This window comes from Diplodia corticola (genome assembly GCF_001883845.1).
Source record: "Diplodia corticola strain CBS 112549 chromosome Unknown scaffold1, whole genome shotgun sequence".
Lineage (NCBI taxonomy): Eukaryota > Fungi > Ascomycota > Dothideomycetes > Botryosphaeriales > Botryosphaeriaceae > Diplodia > Diplodia corticola.
In genome coordinates this window covers 268,596-289,202 of record NW_017971480.1, presented here as the reverse complement: position 1 = coordinate 289,202, position 20,607 = coordinate 268,596, and the positions used below count along the sequence as shown (strand labels likewise).

The following is a 20,607-nucleotide window of genomic DNA, read 5'->3' as shown; positions in this document are numbered from 1 at the left end:
AGCGGCGGGCAAGGGACCGAGGGGTAGTTATGGATTCCAGCACGTATTGGACGCTGGAACATTCGAATAGCTTCTTAGAAGACGGCCGCACCACTCCCGCGGCGCCGGCCCGAAAACCTCCCGATCTGCCCGCCAGTGCGCCCCTCCGCCCACCGCCCCGCCTGCCGCCTGCTGTGCTGGTGCTGAAAACAGCCCCCGGCCCCCGTGCCTCCTTTCCTCGAGATCAGATCTGCTGCACTAATTCCGGCCGAATCTGCGACCATTCTGCGAACCTGGAACAAACCCCATCCAGCGAACCGGGTGGCTGTGTCGCCGCCTGTCGATATTCCGCAGCATGTTGCACCGCGCTACCGAGTGCCGGCAGCCCTGGTGTCGGTTGCCGCGGCGCCGCCTCGGACGTTTGGTGTAAACGAAGAGAGAAACAAGATTGCAACGCGTCATGCAGCCTTGGAATAATGTATCGTCGGCGACGAAAATAGGCGTTGACGTGGTGGGCGCCCGATGCTGCGGACGAGTCAGCGGGCAGCCTTGGGCAGTGGCCACGACTTCGGCTGATCGACGACCAAGGCAGCTCATCTGCGGAACATCTGCCCTGGCTCCCTTGCCTGACCTCCGCCCGCAAACATCGCGAAACCACCCCGGCCCTCCCCCTCAATATGTGATTCTTTTGCTGTTTGTTTAGCCAAGCATGCGCATACCCTTTTTTCGAATATGGTATTCGACTACCTACTCTATCGTCTTCCTCCTGCTGGTCATCCTCCTGGCCGCAACTCCCGGCGATCTCATCTACCAAGCTGTGCGCAATCGCGGATACCCGAATGCCTTCGCCGTCGGCGCCGTCTACGTCTTGACCTTGCTGATTACCGGCTGCGTCTACGCCACCCGCCTCTACACGAATCGCACCGCTCTCCTCGGCATCCCCAAGTCCTACATACCCATCGAGCAGGGCGAGGTCGGCAAGCATGTCCGGCGCATGATCATGAAGGGCTTCGAGCGCAGCGCGCTGATAGCATGGGATTCGCGGCCTCGGGACCTGCGGCCTGAGCTGCACGAGGAGCGTGCAGGGAGCACCACGCCGTCCCACGAGCGCAGTCACAGGAAGAAGGACCGCCCGCGTGACGCTACGGCCATCCCCGTCGACCCCGACTCGCCTCCTTGGGGACACATTTCGCACCCGGGATGGGCGTCGCCTGCCATGGATGGCGTGCCCACTCTGCAGTTCTGCAACATCATTGCCGAATTGCCCAATCTTATCGAGGCGAAAGCCGTGTCTTTGGCTCCTGCGGATCCCGCCTTCGCATTCCACATGTCACTGGATGGTGTCATCGTCATGCCGGATGCGCGCATTGTCGCCTTGCTGCAACGACCTCCCAACATGGGCCTGCGCGACTACCTGGGCCATCTCTCAACCTTCGGTCTCATCAACCCGCCAGAACTAGGGACCGACTTCCTCAAACGCTACGAACACGCGCGCTTCTCCACACAGGCCATTTCGGAAGTGCAGTTTCAGGAACTAATGGAAATGTTTGCCCAAATCCTGACCGGAATGACCGACCTCGCCCCCGACCTCGTTGCGGAGCTTCAGCGCGAAGCGTACAGTTCAAGCTCCGACACTGCGAGCCTTGCGCCGTCCCAGATATCTTCATTGTCCATGGGTTCCACCGGATCGGCCATCCACTACAAGACGCCGCGCACCGCGCCGTATGCGGAATCCGTGTACACGCGCAGCACAACCTCCACGGCAGACCTCAGCGAAAGCAACGGTACTCTGCGCACTGCGCCCACCCACTTCTACGACCATAGTTCTGAACATGCCACTGTACCGCGAACTCCCTCGATTGCGTCTAGAATCTCGTCGATGCAAACACCAGTGCCACGGAGAGCTGCTACATCCGTTACCCCACCGTCGACATCGAGTTCATCAACTGCGTCACTAAGATCGGCCAGGAGCGTCATCAGATTGACGCCTAATCCAAGCCCTGGACAGCTTCCCTACTATTTCGACATTCAGAATGGATGAACACTGGCTGCTCATCCCGCTAGCTCTGGATGATTTTCCCAATATTATACCCAAACGCGTCGACCAGACGTGAAAAATGTCTAATGCAATTAAAATCAAACTGCGCTCGGAGCTCCGACAGCATACCCAGCGTAGAAGACGTTCTAATCTATATATGCTCCAGTCTTTGGAGCTTGTTGAATGCAGCATATCTCTCAACCAGTTTCTCTCTAGACTGGCAAGCCTCTTCACCAACTGACCAACTGCCTTCCTCTATCGAAGCCTCCACGCAACTGCCTTTCCGGTTTCACGAGTTTCCCCTGCAATATGGTATACTTTACGATGTTCTCGCAGTCCTCGGGCCGCACCCGCGCCAGCCACATGCACTGCGCCGCCTCCCGGATCGGCGGCTTGCTCGGCGCTCTCGCCTCTCCACCGTTTCCATCCTCCTCCTCGACGGCCTCGCCGCCCGCGTGCCCATTGCTCTCTCCTCCTCCGCCGCCGCCGCCGTTCATGGCCTTTTCCTGCTCGACGACGGGCGGGGCCAGCACGCCGGCGCTGCCGACGCGGCGGTATATGATGACGTTGGCGGCGTACTTGTGGCCGCCGACGTGGTTGATGAAGTAGACGGCGCAGCCGCCGGGGCGCTCGTCGTGCAGGTCGCGGTACAGGCCGAGGGGCCGCAGGTGCCGCTCGAACTCGCGGCGCAGCAGCGGCGCCGACTGGCCGCAGCGGGCGTCGCGCGTCTTGTGGCTGCAGAGCATGATGAGGTAGTCGTGCGGGCAGTCGCGGGGTATCAGCGCGGAAGGGTCGGGCGCGGGGTGGGTGTTGTCGTTGTTGTTGCGATGGTGGTGGGATTTGTGCGACTTGTGCGAGCTAGCGGCGGAGTGGTTGGAGGGAGGGCGCTGCGGTGGGTCCGAGTGGATGAGGGGCGTCGTGTTGGTGGGGGAGAGGTCGACGTAGTTTTGGATGAGGGCGGGGACGAGCGAGGGCGTGACGTTGTCGAAGATGGTGAAGGAGGGGAGGAGGAGGACGGTGGTGGCGGCTTCGGCGCCTTGGGTGTGGTGCTCGTTCGGGACGGGCATGTCGGAGGCGGAGAGCATCATTTTCTGCGGGAGACTTCGGTGTCAATAACGCGTGGGGCTGGGCTTGGTATCTTCAAAGTAGCTATACTTACGCCATTCGAAGGCTTGATGCCGCATTTATCCACCGCCTCCATGATGGAGCCTTTCTCGTCGGCTACGTCCCTGACCTGCAAGTCAACACACGTCAATACGAGCGTCCGCTGGCCAAAGAAAAGAAAGGTACTGAACATACCCAATCCGACTTGCCCGTCGCGACCACCATGTGTGTGCTCCAGCCCTTGACGTGGCCGTACAAGTCGTCGTCCTCGTCGACGCTCCATTTGCGCGGATACTTGATGGTGCATGTCTCGCAGTCGCGCAGGCACTCCTCTCCGTCGACGGTCGGGTTCGTCTTGGGGAAGAGCTGGTCGCTGGCAGGCGCTTTGGAAAAGCCGTCCGGATGTTGCGACGCTGCCGCTCCACCGCCGACCTTGCCCCAGAGGCTCTTGAGCGCCGCCGCCATGGTTTCGGAGGGGGAAGGTTGGAGATTCGGACTATACGGGCGAGGGAGAGAGAGCGAAAGAGAGATCGAGGAGGGAGAGGAAACGCGGGGCCGGAAAAAAGAGCAGCAATGACGGTAGCTGCGGGACGTGTTGACGCGAATGGGAGCCGGCGTAATTTTAATCTGATGATCAGATAATCCCCGCGGCCGGAATTCCGCGCGGCGGTAGGTGGGGGAGGAGCGGCGTGGAACAATTGCCGTGCCGTACGTGGTTCGCTTGTCCGGCAGAGGGCTGCAGGGCTCGGGATTCGCCTCCTGCTCTGCTGGATGAAAGCGTGCTGCAGGGCGACGGCTGGCAAAGGGGTCCAAAGGGTGTCGTGGTAGGAAGGGAAGGCGCAAGGCAGCGGGCTTGGGAGGACAGGGCGGTATATATGCGACCGGTCGTACGCGGGCCTTTGCAGCGGCCTTCCATCGCGCCTTTGCGTTTCGTCCGTAATGTCCGCTGGAGGGCTTTTGGCTCTCGCTGCATCACGGCCTCGTGTCTTCTTCTCGAGGCTGCCTGCTGGGCTGATGCGTCGGTTATCCCCGAGGCCGAGGCGGCGAAGGAAGGATGGCCGCAATGCTTGAGCCGATCTCCCTTGCCCTACCTGCCAGCGTGCAGGGAAAAGGCATCCCCGCCACGGATACCGACACTGACACCGAACCCCAACTCCGAGCGCTGGGGCCTCCTCGTCGGGTGGTCCAGCAGCATGCGAAACCATCGGAATTGCGCCATGCCCACCTCTGCCGGCGACATGCGTCCTCCCGCCCATCCTGCTGACGGCGCAGCGACGCGGCCCGCGAAACGCGTCAAGCTCTTCGCCGGCGCCCCGGACCCTGCAGCCCTCGAATGGGACGAGAGCGCGCTGGTCAACGATTGGACGCCGCCCGTGCGCCGTTTCTTGAATAGGCAATTCGCGGGCGGCGGAGACGACGAGACTGCAGCCTCAAAGTGGCGCGCCGTCCCAACCTCGCGCCACGCTCACCTGCCCACCGGCTTCACGCAGGAGAGTCCATTGAGGAGAGACTTCCTGCCCGCACCCAACGCCGAGCGCTCGTTTTCTTTCAGCAGCCAGCCGTCCGACGATCAGGGAGCGCCATCGTCCCACAAAGATGCCGCCGTCACAGGGCGGAACCCTGCAGTCCACTCGTCCCCTCCACCACCACAAGACGACGACGACGACGACGACGACGACGACTTCATCGAGCACTCCATCGCCGTCCACGACGACACGCGCTCTTCGCAGCTCGCCCACGACGACGACCCTTCGACCGATCCGCTAATTGACATCGACTCCTCATTCAACACCACCACCACCTCCTCCTCCTCCTCCCTCCTCGGCGGCGTCGACGCCCCCCCGCTCCCAGACGCCCGCCTCCCCACCGGCCCGCGCGGCATCGCCGCCCTGCGCGACCTCCCCTCGGCCGCGCACCTGCAGCGCATCGTGCCGCAGACGGTCGTCGTGACGCTGCTCGTCGGCGTCGTCGCCGTGCTGCCGCCGCGCGCGGTGCGCACGCGCCGCGGCCGGTGGCGCGACCTGGTCGAGCTGCTGGTCGGCGACGAGACGGCGACGGGGCTGAAGATTTCGTGCTGGTTCGCGCACGATGACGGCGACGACGAGGACGATGAGGACGGGAACGAGGACGGGGACGGGGATGGGGGCGAGGAAAGTCGGGAGATCGGGACGGGGGCGAGGAGGAGGAGGAGTGGGAGAATTGCGGGGAGAGCAGGCGCGAAGGCGGTTGGGTTGCCGAAGGAGAAGAAGAAGAAGAAGAAGAAGAAAGAGAAGGAGAGGGATCCGTTGCGGGAGGCGTTGGGGAGCTTGAGGGTGCAGGACGTGGTGCTGGTCGAGAATGTGGCGCTGGATACCTTCAGGGACCGCGTCTTTGGCTACAGCCTGAGGAAAAGCATTCAAAAGAACCAGACGAGGATTGAGCTGCTGGCGAGGGGCGGGGTGGACAGGGCTGCGGGGTTGGCGGGCGTGGAGAAGGTGGAGAGAGTGAAGGATTGGGTGTGGAGGCTAGTGAACCCAGGGAGCGCTGGCCCACATGATGGGAGAGGGGGAGCAGACGCTGGTGCGGGTGCTAGGAGGGCGCAGGACGCGTATTTACCGCCAGATACCCAGGAGTAAAGTAAAGGCTTCTTTATGTCTTTCGCAATCTCTCCTCGCCTTCCATGCAGGGGCTTCCTTGAGTTCTGGGGGCGTTGTCGCATACCTCTGTGCGGATTTTCGTCTAGTAGTCTCATACATACTAAACAGGATTTGGACACTTTTCAGGCTTAATGAAGAGCGCAGGAAGGTAAGTCTGGATTTTTCTTTTTCCTGAACACTATAGTAGCCACCTATTCGGAACATTTTTGTGTACCCCATACATCCTGTTCCATTTTCCGTCCCTTCACTGAACCCCGCACCTTTTGGTTGTACAATATTTTTGAAGTCACACCTGACATCGTAACTTGACGTTGTATGTTATTCTTCAGGGTTCCCAAGGGCTGACCGCACGCTTTCCAGTAAGCAGTTCAGCCTCTCCGTCCGCAGTGACGGCGTAGATGTCCTCATGCCTGACACCGAACTTGTTTAGCATGTAAATGCCAGGTTCCGACGTGAAAGTCATGCCGGGTCTCAGAAGGACCTCGTGGTTGCCCTTGTTGAGATAAGGAGACTCATGAGCTACGGGCACGTCAGTACTGAGCATCTTCACCGCTTTCGAAGACTCTTCTCGCTTACCCTTGATACCAATGCCATGGCCCACACGATGGGTGAACATCTCGCCGTAGCCGGCATCAGAGATGACCTTCCTCGCCGCAATGTCGACGCTGGCGGCGCTGTTGTTGGGCTTGAACATCTTGGAGGACTCGGTCTGAGCCTCGAGCACGATATCCCACACCTTCAGTTTTTCGGCGTACAAATCAGAGTCGGTCTTTACCGAGGACGAACAGGGCTTGGAGAAGGTCACGATGGACATGGCCTTCTCCCAGAGCGACCATTCTTTCCAAGTGGGAATGAAGAAGCTGCGGCAGATGTCGGAAGAGTATCCGAGGTAGTGGGCTCTATGGTTCAAGTCAGTCGGGCTGGGCATTGGTGCACTGCGTGTTGCGGAAAGCTTACCCGACGTCAATAAGGACGACGGAGTCTTCTTTCAGGACCTTCCCGCCGGTCACGAAACCACCGTGCGGCAGGGCGCCGTTCTCCTCGAACAGCACGATGTCAAAGAAAAGCGAAAAGCCAACGGACAGCAACGAGTTGTCCAGGATTTCCATGACCTCATCTTCGATCAATCCGGGGACAAGGCCTGGCCAAAAACCACTGCATCAGCAAAATGACCACCAGTACAGTGTGACCCGGGTCCTTCAAAAAGAGGAGAAGAAAAAGAAAGAATGGACTCACAAGGCCTCATCGCCCTCACCGCCTCCACGGTCCCCGTGTTGACGGCCCTGAGCAGCTCGATCTCGGCGGGCGTCTTGATCTGGCGGACGGCCTCGACCTCGCCGGCCAAGCCCAGCGTCTCGAAGCCGTTGGCGCGCAGGCCGCGCACGATGTAGTCGCGCATCTCCTCGTCGACCATGAGCGTGACGTCCCCGGGGCGGTCGGCGAACAGGTGGCTCTCGCGCAGGGTGCGGTAGGGGTTCCAGTGCTCCTCCCACGGCACGATGACGAGGTCGTCGGCCGACTCGGCGGCGGGGATGCCCAGCATGCGCACGCGGCCCTCCTCGAAGGCGGGCGAGAGGAACGACGTCTTGGCGACGATGGCGCCCGTCGTCGAGTTGCGGACGGGCTCCACGATCATCAGCATCGGCCGCTCTTCCGGCTCCCATGGCTCCCAGTCTTGCTGGCTGATGTTGCCGTAGTACTGGAAGGTGTAGCCCGGCTCGAGGACAAAGCTGGAGCGGGTCTCTGATCAGTTTTGCCGTCTTTCTTTCTTTTTCACAAGACGGGGAATGAAAAGGATTGGGACGAAAGGGGTAAGACTGAAGCCGGGGCAAGACTAACGCATCTACTCCTTCGGCATGAAGCGCCTTCGCGAGGTTATCGCGGCGTGCGATGAACTCATCGGCGGCGATAGGTGAGACATCCAAAAAGGAAAGGTCGGCATGCAGGTTGGAAATGGAGCATTTCTGCACGCGGGCAACCTTGTGGGCGTGGCTGTGACGGGTCTGGTCCGAGGTCAGAGTCTGGCCATTCACCATTTCCAGTGCAGACTATACTGACATAGAAGAGGCGCGCATACAAGGCGGCAACAGCCAGGGCGGTAAACAGGTTGAGGTAAGATCTCCGGGTACGCGTGGTGCGTGGCGCGGCGGGATGCGGCTGATAGCCGTCGAGGATGCCACCCTTCATCTTGGTCCAATGGGCAATGCAAGCAGAGATCAACGAGACAGACGCCACGCGCACGCGGCTTGGAGAAAAGCGGCTCTGGCAGCGGATGTTATTGTACGTGGTAGCGCGAGGTTGCGGTCGGCAACGGTACTTCCCCGCCGAACGAGTCTAATCCGGCACACCCCCCGTCGGCTTATCTGCACGCCTGCCCCCATCTGCCCCCATCTGCCCCCACTTTCCCCTCGCCGTCGCCCGCGTGGATCGACGGCCTCCCGGAGAACATCCTGAACCGCTGCGACAACTTCGGGAGCCCGCATGGCAACCCGGCGAGTCGCGTCTGAGCCGCCTGCGGTACAAGCCGCCCTGGCGTCGAGAGATCAAGCAGCCAAGATGATAAAGCCGGGGCTTTTATCCAAGCTGCAGGCCGCTGATCTGCCTCTCTTTTCTAACCTCTTGGTCCAGCAGACCATACGCCCATTTCCGACAAGATGGCGCTGCCAAAGGACGCCGATGTCATCGCCACACCTCAAGACAAGAGCCTGGAAACTGGAGCGGAGGAGAAGCAGCAACATGCCGCTTCTGTGGCCGAGGTCGACGCCGAGACGGGCCATGTCGAGAAGGCCTACTACAGCAAAGTCTCGGTCTGGTTGATGATCCTGTATTCCGGTCTCGCCATAGGCTCGGACGGATAGTGAGTTCTCTTTGCCATTCATGTCTTTTCCCCTTGATACATGACCGTCCAACCCTCGTGCGTGTTCCCACTGATCAAACACTTGCTGACTCCTCCCCCAGCAATGCCGCCGTCATTGGCAACGTCGAACTGCTCCTTGCCGTCATCTACCCGAACTCTCTGACCAACGACATCTACACCCGTCTCAGCAACGCCTTCCTGATCGGCATGATCATCGGCATGCTCCTCTTCGGCGGCGTCGTCGACCAGTTCGGCCGCAAGACGGGCGCCGTCGCCACCACCATCCTGCTCGTGCTCGGCATCGCCCTCTCCGCCGGCGCGTCCGGCACGACGGAGAAGGGCATGTTCTGGATGCTCATCGTCGCCCGCGGCATCGCCGGCGTCGGCGCCGGCGGCGAGTACCCCGTGTCGGGCGCGGGCGCGACCGAGGCCACGGACGAGAACAAGGCGCTGCGCAAGCACCGCGGCTTCATGTTCGCCATGCTGGCCGACCTGTCGGCGTCGCTGGGCTACGTCTTCGGCGGCCTGGTGCCGCTGCTGCTGCTGCTCTGCACCCACCGCGAGGAGTCGCGCTACGGCGTCGTCTGGCGCGTCTCGTTCGCGCTGGGCCTCATCCCGCCCGTGTCCATCTTCTGGTTCCGCATCCGCATGGCCGTGTCGACGGCGTACCGGCGCAGCGCCATGCGCCGGCAGCGCGTCCCCTACGCGCTCGCCTTCCGCCGGTACTGGCGCGCCTTCGTCGGCTGCTCCGCGACGTGGTTCCTGTACAACTACGTCAGCATCCCCTTCGGCATCTTCTCCTCGACCGTCACCTCGCGCGTCAACGCGTCCGACTCGCTCGTCAAGAGCCTGGGCTGGGGCGTCGTCATCAACTGCTTCTACATCCCCGGGCCCTTCCTCGGCGGCTACCTGTCCGACAAGATCGGCCGCCGCCAGACCATGTGCCTGGGCTTCGCCCTGCAGGCCGGCCTGGGCTTCATCCTGGGCGGCGCCAACAAGCAGATCCAGACCGTGTTCCCGCTGTTCGTCGTCCTGTACGGGCTCTTCCTGACGCTGGGAGAAGTTGGTCCTGGAAGGTGAGTTGCTCCTCCCCCTTTTCTTTTTTTCCTCATCACTTTGTTTGCTTTTGCCTCCTGACTGACAAGAACAAAAAAATTTCAGCACCGTCGTCCTCACCGCATCCGAGTGCTTCCCCACCTCGATCCGCGGGCAGATGATGGGCCTCGTCGCCGCCTTCTCCAAGGCGGGCGCCGCCATCGGCACCCAGGTCTTCAGCGCCATCCTCAAGTCGTGGACCGACGAGTCCAAGGCCGACCAGGCCACATTCCTGATCGGCGCCGCCTTCGCCGCCCTCGGCGCCGTCATCGCCTGGTTCGTCATCCCCGACGTCAGCTCGCGCCTCGACGACGAGGACGAGGCGTGGCGCCGCTACCTGGCCGAGAACGGGTGGCAGGCCGAGTGGGGCGACGGCGCGACCAAAGATCCCGGCGCTGTGGTCATGGACAGGGTTGCTTCTTGAATTAGGGTCATTCTGAGATTGTGGCCAGCTTGGTGGTGGGAAGAGGCGGGAGGGTTATGACCGCAAACGATGATATGTGAGAGTAAAAGAGTAATATTAGCATGTTAAAGGGCCTGTAAACATTTCCGAATCCATCTTCTCTAGACGGTCTAGGAAGGAGAGAATGCCGTCGCCGAAAAGGGCAGTGAGAGAAAAGAAGAGAGGAACATCACGACAACAGTGCCCACTCCCCCATCTCTCCTTATCTACCATCCTTTGTCTCACTCCACTTCACTCCTCGTCGTCGTCGTCGTCCTTTTTCTTCTCCTTTTCCTCCGCCACACCCACTGCATACTCCTCCGAGTTCGCATTCTCCGCCTCAATGAACTCCGCCACATGCTCCGGGATCGTCTCGACCCCGCCCGGGGCCAAGTTGGTCACCGGCTTCCCGAAATGCTCCCACACGGGCACCACGCCTTGCCAGACCTTGCCGACCACGTTCGGGTCCTTGAGGTCCCTGCGCTCGGAGCTCGCGGGCGCGGCGCGCACCTTGGCCGTCGCCGAGGCGATGCGGACTTTGATGATGCGGGTTGACGTGAGCTCGGAGGCCGTCGGAGGGACACGAGTGTGTTGCCATCTGTGTTTGCGAGTGAGATTTTGTTTTTCTCTTTTCTCTCCTTTTTCCATACGTTGTCCTTGGGAAAGAAAAAAAGAAAGAAAGACAGTGGCTTAGAATGGAAGAGAAAAAGGGACAAGGTGGGTTGCGGAGAGATGATAATCACTTACCTCCCGGGCACCACAGAATCCGTGATGAGCTCCATGGCATAGAGCGTCTCCGGACTGTCGGACGACGGCAGCAACGCGGCATGGCCGAAGATGATGGCCGAGCGGTAGTTGTAGCTGTGGCTGAAAGGCGACAGGGCGAGCACGAGGCCGTCGACTTTGGTGGCGGTGACTGTCATGGGTAGACCTTGTGGTTCATCGTCCGACGACGACGTGACCTTCATGATCCGACTCGAGACGTAGCCGTGGAGGTAGAGGTGCGGCTCCGCATCCGCCTCGTACTGCCCGATCTGGCCGATCATGGGCAGCATGGTTGGGAAAGGCGAAGCTGGGTCCGTGAAGGAGACGTGCAGAACGCTGGTCGTGTTGACGATGTTGTGGATGGCTTCGGCATCGTAGGTACCTGGCAGAATCTGGTCAGCTCGGCTCCGGTTCGAGGTGAGTGAAGGTACCTCTCTCCTTGTGCCGATTGAACTTCGTGTACGACTCTTGGGTGTACGCTTCTCCCATGTTGAATAGCGGTCCCTAGGTTGTTCTTTGTGTCGACAGCACGCAGAGGTGGGTCAAACGAAAGCAGACCAGGTTGTTGGTGGTTTTGACGTCGACTTTATAGCAACACAACCACGTGAGCCAAAGTGTCAGAGCCGACGGGAAGGAGTCACAACATTCTAAGCCTCCTTCCGCAGTTGTCGCGGAAGGATCGAGGGACCTTACCCCACTCTGTGCCACCCCGCATCGAGTAGCCTAAAGCGGTAAGCTGATAAGCAAGCGGCAACCGCAACTGCTGCAAATGCACCTTCCCTGATTGGTTCGACATTGCTTGCAGGCAATCGCTGCGCTGCGCCGTTGACGCCCGCACTCGTTCCCGCATCTACTGGGAGGAGATCTGTGGCTCTGCGGCGACGACGGCGACTGCGGCGCCAAGGGCGCTGTTGCTTAAGGCTTGATGCAGCCGCAGAAGTGAGTCATTTGGATCCTTCCTCAACGTGACTGCATCAGGGGTGGGCATGATGTAACCATTGCATTCTTTGCGCTGTGCAAACTTGTGCAAACCCATGAACATCCTCCGCTCTATTTCAACACGCGCTCAACGAATTAGAAAATACCGTCCATGTATGACGCGGACGCCCGCTCAGAAATGTCCCAAAGCCTCAGGGCCACTGCCATAACTCGCTTGAAAGCAACTTGTTCACCACGGCCGGGAGAATGAGAAGGTGAGGGCCCCAACGACCTCTCGACCCGATTACGACAAATCGAACCCGGCTCCAGAGTTGACCGCGTAGAGCAGTTTCTCCCTCAACGTCCTTTCGTCCTTGTACAATGGAAGCTTCAACAGGTTCACGCAAGTGCTCGTGCTCGGCAGCCTGGTCATGTCGTGGCCGGCATCCCTGATGCTGAACCGGGGGTTCAAGCTTCCAAAGCCGAGCAACGGCGCCCGCGGCGTGCTCGTCACGAACTTGAGCACCGCCCGCCTGTCGTCATCGGATAGGCCCTCCATGACGCGCCAGAAGAGCTGGACGCTCGGGTGCTCCAGCCCATCGTCGCCGATGACGTAGAGGCCGCCGTACTGCGTGTTGCGTCGCAGGTCTGCCACGTCAATGCTGCTGGAAGTCCCGCCGATGAGCGTCTGGAGCTCCGACTGGTTGAACATGCTGAGCCAAGACGGGGATATCATGGCCGATAGGCCACGGAGGAATGCTCCTGTCTGCAGGGCCGGCTGAACCTGCAGACGATGACGCGCAACGAGAGAGATGTACACGAGCCGGTTTCTGTCCGTGACGGGGATGTTGGCACCGTCTTTCATGAGCTCTTTGGTGACCGTCACTTGTTTCCCCGTCAAGGGGTCGATGCGGACCACGTCAGTGATGGTGAAGTACAGAGATAGGTCTTCTTCGACGTTGCCAGGGTAGTTTTTCAACTTCAAAAGACCCTGGTAAAGATCCTCGTCAAGGTCACGAAGGTCGTTCAGATTCGCGCGGTAACCTGACTCTTTGGTGGCAGAGCTCGAACCACCGGTCAGAGCCCATTTGAGAAGGAAGAACGGGGCAAAGTTTATGTCCACGAGGATTCCCTCGTAAAGACATTTACCAACGATGCGCCCGAGGAACTCGTATCGATCGAGGAGGTTTCGTACTTTTTCGAGCCAGATACTGGAGCCCTCCCTTGCTCCTACCTCACGCAAGATCTCTTTCTGATGCTCCATCGCCGACGGGTTGGGGTATAGTAGATGCGACTCGTTCTCCACAAACAGATGAATGCCGTCTGGCGACGGTGAGAATGCCTGGCTCGTGACACTGGTCAAAAACTCTTTCGTGACGCCACCCCCATCGATACCCGCTTCAACCGTATCGAACTGATCCACAAAGGTGATTTGAATGGGCTCCTTTAATTGTTCGCCAAGTCCATAGAACTGCTCAAACGCATCGTCGAACTCGTGCTGACGTCTGATCTTGGCGTGATGCCTGTCGATATGATCGCGTGAGTGAAGTTCGTGAATCATAGCCATGCGCCACTGGTCTGGATCAATCCGGCCATGCCTTCTTTTGATCTGGTCCAGGCGCACGAATTCCCTAAAAATCTGGACCCGGGTGGTGAACGGAATGAAGAATGGCATGTTCTGCAGTATCTCCAACCGCGGTGCGACAAGTTGCAGGTACCTCTTTCGACTCGCTCTTCTCTGCTGCATCTGCAACCTGTCGAGGTGTCGAGCCTGCTGGGTTCTTCGGGTACCGATCAGATGACGTTCGCTGCTCATGTCGAGGCCGTCAATGTCCTGATCCATCTCTTGGCCTGCATCTTCATCGTCTTCTTCTTGAAGTCTGTTGCGATTCTCCTCCTCTTCAACCACGGCAGAAATGAAACCGCCCATGTCGAACCGAGACGTCATCAGCCAGTGATCCTTAGGTAGGAACTTGCGGCGCGAGTCCCTTTCGTACACCATCCGTAGCAGTCCGGTGACCAGTCCCTTGACATAATCGAGGCTCATTCCCGTTATACCACCTATCGAATGCTGTTCAGGCTTGCGCTCCTGCTCGGTGCTTTCTGCCCCCTCATCTTGGGCTGACGAGAGCCGGAAGAAATCCCGAATTCCTCCGGTAGATGATGTATCCCGTTGGTCGTCTCCAAGAATCTCTGACGCGTTGAAGTACATGGTGAAGCCGAGATTTTTGAGGAAAACGGTGAGGTCCCGTACATCAGTCAAAGGAAGAGCATTTTCCCGAGTCCTCGATGATCTTGATCCACTGTCAATATCCATGACGTTACCTCCTGAGAAGAACTCCTCATCATCCATAACTTTCAGAACGAATATGTAAAGCTCTAAGAAAATCAGAATAACCTGCCACTCCTTGGTGATTTTTGAGTTTATATCGTCAAGTATTGACGGCGCTTGCCAGGGATTGGTTGCAGGGGCGCTCTTCTTGTCTCTCAGCAAATCGATCGCAGCTCTTGAGTCTCGGGAGATCTTCTGCACCACACCAGTAGCGCGAACAGCCTGCCAGAAGTACTTGATGGCCGGGGTGCTTCGGACATCGCTGGAACCAAGGTAAAGCCACATGCGGATTTCATCACCCCTGCGAGGAAAGAAGCGGATGAGAGTCAGCGCGTAACTGGCCAGCTCTCTCGCCTCGTCGTCCAACGAATCGCTGGTCCTGTCCGCCAGAAGGCCACGAATGCTACTCTCATCGACCAACGATGTTATTTGCTCTTGCAAGAATGGCGCCAGAGTTGTGCGTTTGTAGGGTTGTTTCTTCCAGCTACTATCCTCGTCACCGTCTCCGATGCTGGCAATATCGAGCGTGACATCGTCGGCAACAGAAGACAGGAGGTTCGAGACTACGGAGACGAAGTCTTTTTGGGAAGAGAACATATGGGCGTTGCCGAAGTTGTGGGCGTGCCTGTGACAATAGACGAAGCAGCCCAACAGGCGCAAACGGCTCTCGGTGCTCAACTGATATTTATCGATCCGTGAGGTCCGCACAAGTTCGGCAGCAGAATGAGCAAGAAGTTTCACATTCAGGCTCGCTGCCAGCTGATCCAACCAGTTCTGCCCAGTTGTTCCGGCGCAGGCGTAGGCATCGCCAGCACTCAACGCCTCGGTGTGGAGATAGTGGCCAGCAAAGGCTTCGTATGCGTATTCGGTATTGGCGTGGATTTTTGTGAGAGGGACGAGGACTGCTCGGAACAAGGCTTGCTTTTGTACTTGCAGGTCGGAAGCTTCCGCTATCAACCAGGTCAGCACCCATTCATGAAAAGGCTTGTCCCAATCAAATTGTGTCAAGCAGTGCAACGTACCTGGTGTGGAGTCGACCACAAACGCTGCTGTGGTGACGCTAAACATGGATTGGTAATAGAGGTCGGAGAGCATTGCGGCCTCTTTGGGTATCAACTCGTTCAAAAAACACAGCGCTTCAAGCGATGGCAGAACAGCTGGAGCTTGGAGCACGGATAACGCGGGGCTCCTTTCGTACTTTCCGGACCCGTCCGGTTGCTTTGCCCTCTCAGATATAGCCTTCACCTGGCGGTTCAAAGTGCCCAGCACTGCCTGTTCCAAGCGCAAATAAGCCATGGGCCAAGGCCCCCCTGTGAACTCCGACTTCATGGCGCGGTTGCAGTAGCGGGTGAGTCTTCTGTGATCATCCTCGTTGCGCAGATTCATGAAGAGGAGAAGGCGTTGGATCTGGAGGAAGGCATCGGCCTCGGTGGGGTAGGGTGCATCGGCATGGGCTGCGTTGTCAGGCTGACGGCTACATTCTGTCCGGGCAGTATCCCACTTACACTGGCTTTCCAGGACATCCCAATCGCGCCTTATCTGGTCGTACAGGTCTCGGCGGCAGGCATGGCCGCGCCACACCTTCTGGATGACCCTGGCGGCGTGGAGGCGGTCACGCTCGCGCTGGCGCTGGGCTCGCTCCTGCTGGGCGCTTTGGACGGCGGATTGCGAGCCTTGGCCAGCGCCTAGTTGGGCGAAGGGGTTGGATACACGGCCGGAGAGGTTGACCTGACGCGGTCGGCGCGAAGAGCCGGTGAAGGTTTGGAACATGGCAGACGGCGATGGCGGGAGCTTGCGGGCAGGAGCTTGGGCGGGGCGCGCGGATGCGAGGAGACGCTGTTGTTGGGGGAGCGGCCGCGGAGGACGAGGCTCGAGGCAGGGCTACGGCATGCTCTGGGGGGGAGGATGCCGCTCGGACAGGGCCAGCTCAGGTGAGGAGGACGATTGCGACGTTGACGGGGACTCGGTAGGCATCCAGAGCTACAGGCCGTCACCCGTCATCGTTGCCACGCGTGCGGGCCATCTCCGGCCATCTTATCTATCACCGACGCCGGAGCCTAATTTCACAGCGTGTCACGGGAGCTTTCTTATTTGTCGCATGCGCATTACCTACTACTAATACAGCGTCCATTCTCTTCCACTCAGACTAGGTCCGGTTTACTCGTCTTGGTTTACGCCGCCTTCTTATATAATCCCGTACGGCGACCGACCGGCAGCTAAAACGTCTTCTGAATAGAACATGATTATGGGATAAACCCGGAAAAGAGAAGAGAACTATTCTATCTCGACAGCGTTATGGTAGAGCAACTATAGAAAGAAAAGGTGTTGAACGAAATAGTCCGGTCCAGACACGAGGACGGTACGGAGCCATGGTAAGAGTCTACAGACCAGAACCAACAATTGTGGTAAATCGGTCAATCAAGGAAGCGCATGTTGTGGGAATCAATCCTCAATCTATTGATTTTCTCGAAGAGCTTAGAAGAGAAGAGTCTGATAGATTCTCGATCTTCAGCAACCTTCTCAACCTGGTCACTCATGGAGAGTGGACAAGAAAGCACAGGCAGGATTACTTTTCCGGCCCAAAACCCCTCCAGCCACTAATGATCCAAAACAAGCGAAAAACTCCAGCCACTTCGGACTCGTGATTGGAATGAACAACAGGGGCTTGGAGGCTTAATCCTTCAAACGACAAGACTCATATGCTTCATGATCATCATGTCGTGAGATTCCGCCATGAAGCGAAGATAAGCAACAATAGGAGGAAAACAATACAGCCGCCAATGTTCCCAAGTCCCTTTTCGGTCAATGATGCTTGGACGCGGATTGCTCGTCGCCTGCCGTGTTGAGGAAGCGAGGAAAGAGCAGAAAAAGGAGCAACAATTTACAAACCGCCCAAGGCTCGTCGGTGGTATTGGTATCATGGAGTGCTTGCCGCTTGCTAGCCAAACCCTAGGCGGCACTGCTTTTTCCGAAGAGACAAAAGGGAAGATGAAATCAAGACAGACTCGTTGCGCCACCCAGTAAGCCCGAAGTACGAGACGAGGCGGAGAGAATGAGAATCGTGAATGCAGTCGTGAGAAGGTCATAAAGAGGTCGGTTGGTCGTGGAGAAAACAAATCTTGAGCGGCCGTCGATCGAGTCGTGAATAAAGTCGTTAAGGCGAACAACGTGGTAAGCAGGCAGATGGGGAAAGACGCCCGGCGGGGGGGTTCTTTTCGAAATTGCACAGGTGCGGAGAGCTCCTCGCGGATCTCGTCCTTTCTTTTTTTTTTTCTTTTTCCATGGCGCCGACGCATGAGGAGGCCCTTGGGATGATCCCCCGTGTGATCGACCTCTAGCGCCAGCACGTCGAGCATTTCTCATATGTCCCGCGGCCGCAATAACAGCTGCCGGACGCGCTCTTGCTGCTCCGCCTGCTCTCGGTCTCGAGGCCGTAATCGCTACTCCGGGGCGAGCTCCCGCCGCTGGCGCTGTCGTAGTCGTTGGACGAGGACGAGTAGGTGCTGCGGCGGCCAGTGCCAATGGCAACGGGCATGCCCTGGATGACGCCGCCCTGGCCCTGGCGCTGGCCGGGATACATGCCGTCGTTGACGGAGAAGTTGCGGCAGATCATGTAGGCGCGCGTGGCGGCAGCGTTGCGGGCGAGCTCGTCCGACTCGTACTCGGCATCGGTGGTGTACTCGCGGTTGTTGACGCGGACGGTGCAGGTGTAGCCATGGCGGGTGCGATAGCACTCATACAGCGGGTCGGGCCAGTGACGGCGTTGGCAGAGGCCTGGCGGGCGGGCGTCTGTCAGCCAATGCCTGGTGCGGGGGATGCGCAATGGGTCGAAAAGAAAACATTGCCGCCACGGGAGGGTTTAAGCTTACCGGTCAGGTACATTATGTAGAACATGGTTCCAGGAGGCCAATGAAGGGGTGGCTGGTGCAGCAGCGCTGTCCCGACTCGTCAATGGCAGCAGACGGCGTGGCTTGTCGGGCACGCTCTGGGCGGGCTAGTCGTGGTACAGCAGCAATTGGCGAGGCTCGCGATGGCGAACACAGGCGGGCTCGCAAGGCGGCAAGGGCGAGAGGCAATGGGGGGACGGGACTAGACAGGAGGGGCCTCTTCCAACGAGAGGCGGGACACACAGAGCTTTATTGCAGGAGGCGGGATGCAGCGGGCATGCGAGGACATGCACCGCCCAGGTTGCTCCGTAGAGGCGCGGGCACTGGCCGCTGAGGCTCTGTGGGCATTCGCGACCCATATTTGATGTGTTGGCGCGCGTTTTCGCCAGTAGAGCGGACAGTGGTAGGCTGTTTTGATAGAGGAGGCCTCGGGCTGGGGTGTCGCCACCGGGCTGCATGCGTAGCGTGATTCGCGAGGTACGTGAGGACTGCGATCGTCGAGCTCACTAATGCAGTGCACGAGAGCTGGCCGCTGCACTGAAGAAGCGAGCGCGCCGTTGATGGCAAGCAGGTGTTTGTGGCTTGTCAAGGCCCTCGAGTCGCACAGGGATGTTGGTTTGACAAGCAGGCGTCGGGTTGGTGGTACCGCTGGGAGAGCCTTGTCGCCCGCCGGCCGTGCTTCATGCACAGTGAGTTGGCAGGCGCTTGAGGGCGACGAGGTGGAACTCTATGCGCCCGCGTCCGCAACGGGCGAAGGGTCAGCGGCCCGGCATGAGTCGAGCCGTTGGAATCGGCACCGCGGCCATGCGCGCGAGCAGCTGGAGCCCGCCGAGCGCGAGCATGTGCGACCCGGCCGCGTTGCTGTGAGAGGCACGCTCGCGGCGACCCGTGGCGCTCGGCGCTGGCCGGCCGCAGCACGACGAGAGCCCTCGCCTGCTCGCCGCGCAGCTGCCGTGCGCCCGCCCAGCCTCCGTGGTGGCCCTCCGTGCCTCCGCTGCATGCAGCAGAGATGCGTTGAAGCTGTGTGGGCGGCCTGGATCGCCGGGTAATCCTGATCGCGCGCAGCGAACGCGGGGTCCCTGGGGCTGCCTGGGGCTGCGGGCACCGGGCCTGGCGCTTCGAGGGACTCTGCGCCCGCTGGCTGCCGGAAGCTGGACCACCGCCGGCCATGGGCCCAGCCAGCCGCGCTAGCAGCTGCGCCCAGCAGCGCGAGATTGCCGGCCCGGTGCCTGGATGTCCTGGATGTCCTGGGTGATGTCCTGGATGTCGTGCGCAGAAGCCCGAAGGGCGGTGAGGGGCCGTAGCTGAGATATGAGCTCCCGTCGCGGGGCCTTTTCGCGGCCGCGCGGGTAGCGACAGACAGCGCTCACAGCAGCGCCTCCCGTCGCGCCGCAGCAGAAGCAGCAGAAGCTGTCAGCCCCAATGACGTCCGCCAGCGCAACCCAGCTCCCTGCGCTCCCTGCGCAGGGCTGATGGCTGATGGCGCCCGCGGGCGAACCCACCCGCTGACCAAACTCCGACGCCCGCGGCGGGGTTCCGCGCTGTGAGACGCGTGCAGCGCCCCGCCATCCGAGGTGCGCGACGCCTATGTATTTCCGCAGCAGCGCAGCAGAGGCAATTGAAAGGCTCCAGGCTCGCCCGCTCCAGCAGCATCCAGCCCGCCGTCCGCGTCCGCGTCACCCCTGCCGTGTCCCGTCCAGCTTCAGAAGCCGTTGTGTCACCAGCTCCGCAGCACCCTCCACGCACCTCCACGCTCCTCCAAGCCCGCGCCCGCTCGCGCCCGCTCGCGCCCGCTCGCGCTTCCCGCTCCTCCTCCAGCACGGTTACACCACCATGTCGAAGCCCATCAATCGCATCACCCTGTTCAAGGTCCCGAACCCCGACGACATTCCCGCCATCCTGGAGAAATACACCACCCTCACCACCGACGCAAAGAAGGTATGACCCAAACCCGGCCCCTCGGGCAATGTCTCTCCCAGCATGCTGGAAAGACGAGCTTTCCAGCCCCCTCCCTGCGTCGCCTCCCGCGCCCTCTACAAGGACAACGCCACTTGTATTTCCCGCCCAAGCACATTCCTCCCCTCTCCACAATCAGCAAACCCCCCCTCCAATCTCCTCCACCCCCCGTTCATCTGCTGTCTCTGTGTGAAAACCGTTTGCCGGCTCGGGGGCTCACCAGCGTTTCGCCGTGTGCTCTTCGGGCGGCCGTGCAGGACTCCAAACCCTACATCACTTCGGCCAAGGCCAATGCCGTCATCCCGGATCCGGCCGGCCGCAACCAGGACTTCACCATCGCCGCAAACACCGTCTTTGCCTCGCTCGACGACATGAAGTTCTACGACGAGGACTGCGAGGCCCACAAGGCCATCAAGGCCTTCCTGAAGCCCAGGATCCAAGGCGTCATGACCGTGTACTATGAGGCCAACTGAGGTGGCATGTGGGAAGGAAGGGATGTTGGTAGTTAGCCGGGATGTCGGGTCAGCCGCGAACGTGGTGGGGAATGACGTCCCGAATGACTGCGCTCGAGAACCGGGTGCACGGCTCTTGTTTGTGA

The 20,607-nt window shown here is 59.7% G+C and overlaps 9 protein-coding genes across 9 annotated transcripts; 4 read left to right on the top strand and 5 right to left on the bottom strand.

The window, feature by feature from the left end:
* Window positions 1-688: 688 nt before the first annotated feature.
* BKCO1_100088 (sucrase ferredoxin domain-containing protein) lies at window positions 689-2,020 on the top strand (the record flags this gene model as incomplete). Its single annotated transcript, XM_020270110.1, has 1 exon — window positions 689-2,020. One exon carries the CDS (start codon window positions 689-691, stop codon window positions 2,018-2,020), a length of 1,332 nt encoding a protein of 443 aa, XP_020135616.1.
* A 227-nt stretch (window positions 2,021-2,247) lies between these two features.
* On the bottom strand, window positions 2,248-3,586 carry BKCO1_100087 (sucrase ferredoxin domain-containing protein; the record flags this gene model as incomplete). Its single annotated transcript, XM_020270109.1, has 3 exons — window positions 2,248-3,108; window positions 3,177-3,251; window positions 3,317-3,586. 3 exons carry the CDS (start codon window positions 3,584-3,586, stop codon window positions 2,248-2,250), a joined length of 1,206 nt encoding a protein of 401 aa, XP_020135619.1.
* A 752-nt stretch (window positions 3,587-4,338) lies between these two features.
* On the top strand, window positions 4,339-5,736 carry BKCO1_100086 (uncharacterized protein; the record flags this gene model as incomplete). The annotated part of the gene is made up of 1 exon (XM_020270108.1): window positions 4,339-5,736. The coding sequence occupies one exon, from the start codon at window positions 4,339-4,341 to the stop codon at window positions 5,734-5,736; it is 1,398 nt and encodes a 465-aa protein (XP_020135620.1).
* A 346-nt stretch (window positions 5,737-6,082) lies between these two features.
* Window positions 6,083-7,944, bottom strand: BKCO1_100085 (xaa-pro dipeptidase; the record flags this gene model as incomplete). The annotated part of the gene is made up of 6 exons (XM_020270107.1): window positions 6,083-6,276; window positions 6,334-6,656; window positions 6,715-6,898; window positions 6,994-7,487; window positions 7,597-7,760; window positions 7,816-7,944. 6 exons carry the CDS (start codon window positions 7,942-7,944, stop codon window positions 6,083-6,085), a joined length of 1,488 nt encoding a protein of 495 aa, XP_020135617.1.
* A 467-nt stretch (window positions 7,945-8,411) lies between these two features.
* Window positions 8,412-10,133, top strand: BKCO1_100084 (major facilitator superfamily transporter; the record flags this gene model as incomplete). Its single annotated transcript, XM_020270106.1, has 3 exons — window positions 8,412-8,614; window positions 8,716-9,690; window positions 9,776-10,133. The coding sequence occupies 3 exons, from the start codon at window positions 8,412-8,414 to the stop codon at window positions 10,131-10,133; spliced, it is 1,536 nt and encodes a 511-aa protein (XP_020135618.1).
* Window positions 10,134-10,403: 270 nt separating this feature from the next.
* On the bottom strand, window positions 10,404-11,405 carry BKCO1_100083 (flavin-nucleotide-binding protein; the record flags this gene model as incomplete). The annotated part of the gene is made up of 3 exons (XM_020270105.1): window positions 10,404-10,749; window positions 10,899-11,298; window positions 11,348-11,405. 3 exons carry the CDS (start codon window positions 11,403-11,405, stop codon window positions 10,404-10,406), a joined length of 804 nt encoding a protein of 267 aa, XP_020135623.1.
* A 733-nt stretch (window positions 11,406-12,138) lies between these two features.
* Window positions 12,139-15,936, bottom strand: BKCO1_100082 (iq and hect domain protein; the record flags this gene model as incomplete). Its single annotated transcript, XM_020270104.1, has 3 exons — window positions 12,139-15,116; window positions 15,189-15,620; window positions 15,672-15,936. The coding sequence occupies 3 exons, from the start codon at window positions 15,934-15,936 to the stop codon at window positions 12,139-12,141; spliced, it is 3,675 nt and encodes a 1,224-aa protein (XP_020135624.1).
* Window positions 15,937-17,500: 1,564 nt separating this feature from the next.
* Window positions 17,501-18,060, bottom strand: BKCO1_100081 (double-stranded rna-binding protein; the record flags this gene model as incomplete). Its single annotated transcript, XM_020270103.1, has 2 exons — window positions 17,501-17,940; window positions 18,036-18,060. The coding sequence occupies 2 exons, from the start codon at window positions 18,058-18,060 to the stop codon at window positions 17,501-17,503; spliced, it is 465 nt and encodes a 154-aa protein (XP_020135621.1).
* Window positions 18,061-19,886: 1,826 nt separating this feature from the next.
* On the top strand, window positions 19,887-20,482 carry BKCO1_100080 (stress responsive a b barrel domain-containing protein; the record flags this gene model as incomplete). The annotated part of the gene is made up of 2 exons (XM_020270102.1): window positions 19,887-19,991; window positions 20,267-20,482. The coding sequence occupies 2 exons, from the start codon at window positions 19,887-19,889 to the stop codon at window positions 20,480-20,482; spliced, it is 321 nt and encodes a 106-aa protein (XP_020135622.1).
* Between the last annotated feature and the right edge of the window lie 125 nt (window positions 20,483-20,607).